The 5,858-nt window shown below is 34.9% G+C and overlaps 1 protein-coding gene across 3 annotated transcripts in view; it reads right to left on the bottom strand.

Moving 5' to 3' along the window:
• The window catches only part of LOC106470919 (probable cation-transporting ATPase 13A3), a 69,126-nt gene extending 66,936 nt beyond the window's left edge, over window positions 1-2,190 (bottom strand). For all 3 annotated transcript variants that reach the window (XM_022399565.1, XM_022399564.1, XM_022399566.1), the window contains exon 1: window positions 1,782-2,190. In XM_022399565.1, coding sequence (XP_022255273.1) covers window positions 1,782-1,838 — 57 coding nt within the window. In that variant the 5' untranslated portion in view covers window positions 1,839-2,190. The remainder of the gene's footprint in view (window positions 1-1,781) is intronic.
• Window positions 2,191-5,858: the final 3,668 nt, after the last annotated feature.

Raw genomic sequence — 5,858 nt, forward strand, 5'->3', positions numbered from 1 at the left:
TGGTTATAAATACAACCTTCCTATGTCTATTGAAACACTACGTTAAAATAAACAATAAAGAAAAAACATTTCAAAAATGAAGTAAATGTAGGGATGGCGAATGCCAATCCTTCTATAACAATGTAAACAAGATAGTAGGGATGGCATTTACATCATCCCTACATAATATCACAGGTACAGAGTGTAGTAGAATGTTAACAGACAAAAATAGGATAAATTAAACTCAATTGTAATTGAGTATTTATATATACATATTGCTATATGTTAATTCTTGCCTTTTTTGAAAAGGTTTTTATTTATTTGTTTATATTGCTATAGCCTAGCGTTGCTTAACTTTTTTGATACCAGGTGCCGGTTCGCTGTCTCTCTAAACTGTCTCGGAATATCAAAATGCGTGTTCAGCGAAAAACCATTACGATTTATTTAGGAATGTATGGGAATTTTGTATATGTATGTGTGTTTGTTTGTTTCATGTGAAATCCTACGAACCGGTAACTAAGGTACACATCCTGAGTATATATGGAGTACAATCTCGAGTAGATAGCAAATGTCAACAGTGATATTTAAGTGATTAGTTTACTACGGTAAAACTTTAACAATGATATTTAAGTGATTAGTTGACTACGGTAAAACTTTAACACCGTATTTAGGTAATTAGTTGATTGCGGTAAAACATTAACAACCGTATTTAGGTAATTAGTTGATTGCGGTAAAACTTTAACAACCGTATTTAGGTAATTAGTTGATTGCGGTAAAACTTTAACAACCGTATTTAGGTAATTAGTTGATTGCGGCAAAACTTTAACAATGATATTTAAGTGATTAGTTGACTACGGTAAAACATTAACAATGATATTTAAGTGATTAGTTGATTGCGGCAAAACTTTAGCAATGATATTTAAGTGATTAGTTGACTACGGTAAAACTTTAATAATAGTATTTAGGTAATTAGTTGATTGCGGCAAAACTTTAGCAATGATATTTAAGTGATTAGTTGACTACGGTAAAACTTTAATAATAGTATTTAGGTAATTAGTTGATTGCGGCAAAACTTTAGCAATGATATTTAAGTGATTAGTTGACTACGGTAAAACTTTAATAATAGTATTTAGGTAATTAGTTGATTGCGGCAAAACTTTAATAATAGTATTTAGGTAATTAGTTGATTACGGCAAAACTTTAATAATAGTATTTAGGTAATTAGTTGATTGCGGCAAAACTTTAACAACCGTATTTAGGTAATTAGTTGATTACGGCAAAACTTTAATAATAGTATTTAGGTAATTAGTTGATTGCGGCAAAACCAACTGTCGTAACTGTGTTGTAATTACTTAATTAAATGCCATTTTTAAAGTTTGTCTCTAACTAAGTAATCATTTAAGTATCAATGTTGAAGTTTGGCTGAAATCAAGTAATTACTTAAATATCACTGTTGAAGTTTGGCTCTAACCAAGTAATTACTTAAATATCATTGTTGAAGTTTTGCCGCAATCAACTAATTACCTAAATACTATTATTAAACACCAAAATATATATTGAACTGTTACAAGTAACAGCATCTATGACGTTTTCTATATGTCGTATTAAGATATCTCACGCTTAATTTACTACGAAGTGATTTAAAGTAATATCTTGAACATATAGTGAAGCCCGAGGTTATCCTACTGGGTTGTATATGTACCAAATCACCCCACTGCTTTAGCTAAATTTGACGTAAATATTGAGTCAACCCCATCACAGTAGATATTAAACATCTACAGAACATGAAACAAGATACTGACCATTTCGTCATCTTCTCCCGGATTTAATTTCTCAGCATAGACAGCAGGATTTCCCATCTCTCGAAATTATTCGATACTCCCTGGGGGTGAAATTCCAAGGTTTACACTAATAAAAAAGTTCAACTATCGACGTTAAACAGTGTTAATCCATTTCGGTCCCGCCTTCGACGTGTCATAGGGGGACGTCAGAGTTGCTGTGGGACAGGGCAGGAAACAATCAGGCCCATACACAGGAAAAAGGTCAACACACAAGTAGGCTTAACTATTCAATCTCTACAATGCGCTTTCAGGAGAAACTATAACGATGAGGCCCGTCGTATCGATATACAGACGTAACGAAATCTTTCACATCGGGCTTGATACTGATTCACGAAGTTCATTTCTCGAAGATCTGCACCATCCCAACTGTGAACAATAAATAAATTAGATAAAAACACATATATTAAGAACTAAAAAAAAACAAGTAAATATATACAGCAAACAACTAAAAACAACGAAAGGAAGTCATATACGAAATTTACACAATACGTACATCAAATTTAAACATTTGAGCATTAATTAACATTACACGTCTGTAATCCCTACAAACAGTGAATTACCAAGTACCTACTTACCAAAACCACATAACATCATAAATCAACACACCATAAACTAAAGCGTATAGAAATTAGATTCCACTAATTCATCAGTTGAGTACCCTCCAATTAGCAGTGCTCTGTCGTACTGCAATTTGTGTTTGACTCAGTTCACCGTGTTTAACAGTGCTCTGTCGAACTACAGTTTGTGTTTGACTCAGTTCACGTGTTTAACAGTGCTCTGTAGTACGACAATTTGTGTTTGACTCAGTTCACGTGTTTAACAGTGCTCTGTCGTACTACAATTTGTGTTTGACTCAGTTCACGTGATTAACAGTGCTCTGTAGTACGACAATTTGTGTTTCACTCAGTTCACGTGTTTAACAGTGCTCTGTAGTACGCCAATTTGTGTTTGATTTAGTTCACGTGTTTAACAGTGCTCTGTAGTACGATGGTTTGTGTTTGGCTCAGTTCTCGTGTTTAATAGTGACCTGTAGTACGATGGTTTGTGTTTGACTCAGTTCACGTATTTAACAGTGCTCTGTAGTACGATGTTTTGTGTTTGACTCAGTTCACGTGTTTAATAGTGACCTGTAGTACGATGGTCTCTGTTTGGCTCAGTTCACGTGTTTAATAGTGACCTGTAGTACGACAATTTGTGTTTGACTCAGTTCACGTGTTTAATAGTGATCTGTAGTACGATGGTTTGTGTTTGACTCAGTTCACGTGTTTAACAGTGCTTTGTAGCATGTCGGTTTATATTTGATTTAGTTCACATGTTTAACAGTGCTTTGTAGTATGTTGGTTTATGTTTGACTCAGTTCACATGTTTAACAGTGCTTTGTAGTATGTTGGTTTATATTTGATTCAGTTCACGTGTTTTGTTTGTTTAACCTCATTATCCTAAACTATTTAACGCATATAAACGGAATTTCCTGTAAGCAGTGATGAGTTGTCATGTTCTGATTACTATAGTTCATATACATGAAATACCTCTTCCCATTCAATAACCATTGATTGGTTCTCATTATGTTCTAGAGAATTATTGTAACAAGTTGAACCTTATTATATTCGAAGAAAAAAATTAGATCCACCAAACGCAGGACCGGAACCCCCTCCACACAGTTTTACATACCCATTTCAAAATAGTTCACAAAGGTCTTGTCCCCCTTGTAACGAAACATAAAGTTTGAACTCGAGTCACTTTTCAAGCCAACAACCAACTAAATAAAACTATGCATAAAAAAAACAAAAAATTTTAACGATAATAAGCATTTCTTGCAACATTGGCGAGGCCTGTGTGTACCTGAAAACTTTAGAAATAATAAAAATTTGTTGCAACATCGGCAAGTCCTGAATGTACTTGACAATATGAGAGATAATAAAAGTGTGTTGCAACATTGGCGACGCCTGGGTGTACTTTACAACTTTAGAGATAATAAAAGCGTGTTGCAACATCGGTGAGTCCTGAGTGTACCTGAAAGCTTGAGAGATAATAATAGTGTGTTGACCATCGGCGAGGCCTGGGAGTACTTGAAAAATTGAGAAATAATAAAAGTGTTCTCCAACATTGGCGAGGCCTGGGTGTACTTGAAAACTTGGGAGATAATAAAGGTTTGTTGCAACATTGGCGAGGCCTGTGTGTACCTGAAACTTCAGAGATAATAAAACTGTGTCGGAACATCGGTGAGGTCTGGATGTACTTGAAAACTTGAGAAACAATAATAGTGTGTTGGAACATTAACTAGACCCGGGTATACTTGACAAATAAATAAAAGTTTGTCGCAACATTAGCGAGGCCTGAGTGTACTTGTACACCGCTACAAGAAACGGGAGATTTGTTACCAATCATGACGTCATGAAGACTTTCCAACAACTTATAGAAAAGTTATTAGTGAGATTTATGGTTGCTTAGGTTTATCACATAATGAGAAACTTAAAGTTCGCAAACTGTAAAGTAACCAAAAAATGAAACCTGTGTTCATATTATCTTCTCCTCCAACATGTCTGTAAAGTCATTCGACTGCATGTCCAAGAACAGTTGTGCATTTGATTTGTTTAAAAGTAATTTTTAAAGCTGAAGTCTACGTGTAATGGAAAAGTGTTAAATGTGTATTGAGGTATATAGTTTAAGACTGACCTCGTAGTCCTTCATTCGAATAAGGTTATTTATAATAGAAATTGTGGTGTGCTAATCATGGTCATCAAAGTGACCACGATTTAGTGTGGAGGAAGTATTTTCATGAGCAGCACGACCAGAGAAATCTTTACTATATAACCCAAAAGGGCGCGAAGTTCTAGCACTGATGAGCCACTTAATGTATCATGTAAGATAATGTTATGATATTCTCTAATCTTCATCTAATAAGTTATAGCATTTGATCTTTATTTTATGAAGCATTATCTAAAACGCAAAATACAATAATAACACCTTATGGGCGTTGTGGCCTGAGCTGTTCTATCTTCCATCATAGACCGTAGTTAATGGTTATCGGGAAGAGGAAATTAACGGAATTTTGTATATGACAACGTTGTTCCACTCAAACAGCAGTCAATAACAGAGTTGAGAAAATCTTCCAAGGTTTTCTAGATGTTTCGCTAATGGTGCATCAATACTATACCCATGGCCAAGGTACACAGGTAGTAGTACCAGGGGACTCAAATAAAGAACCATGCATGGAACATGCATCAAGGTCTCACTCCAACAGCAGTCACTAAACATATACACTGTTCTGAGAAACCTATCAGCGATCGTTGGGTTTCGTATTATACTTCATGGCGAAAACAAAAGAATGTTAAGGATTTTGAAACATTCCCCATAAAAATAAGACTTTTAGAACTGACAAGTAAAAAACAAGTATGTGCCCTTGAATCCTCACAGGATTATACTGATCCTTCCCTGTCCATGCTACTCACTGTGTCATAGCTGTTTTAAAACTGATGTTAGCTGGTTCGCTATCTTATATATATTGCGAACCGTGGTATCTGTCAGTACGTTTGTCTGTCTTCCGTTTCTCGCGCTGCGTTTGAAAAGCTGTGCACGCAGGCAAAGCTCAACATTCACTTTTGAAATGACGGAAGAACAGGCATGAATACTGTTGATGCCAAATTTTATTATAGAATATTCCACACTAAATTGTTAGGAATTAATCACACTATCATTCACATTTCAACATGTGACGTAATTTAAATAAATGTAGATTTACGGTATGTTGTTGTTGAGCGACTCTTAACATGGCTGAAATATTCAACAATTACTTTTCGAATTGGGCGATATAATTAGCTTTGGGTGAAACCAAGATTGCAACACAATTATCGTTTTTAAAGTTCATGAAAGATTTTAAACTGATAAATTGACTTAAACTTTTCCTTTCACACTGGACGGGTACTTTGCTTGTATAAGTATACTTTCTTGGAAAGAGCTGTGATAACTTATACATTCATGAATCTATCTGTAGCAACATTGCACTGCCGAGAGTTCTTATATACAAAACTGTCCTCA

This window comes from Limulus polyphemus, unplaced genomic scaffold, assembly GCF_000517525.1.
Source record: "Limulus polyphemus unplaced genomic scaffold, Limulus_polyphemus-2.1.2 Scaffold4293, whole genome shotgun sequence".
Classification (NCBI taxonomy): domain Eukaryota; kingdom Metazoa; phylum Arthropoda; class Merostomata; order Xiphosura; family Limulidae; genus Limulus; species Limulus polyphemus.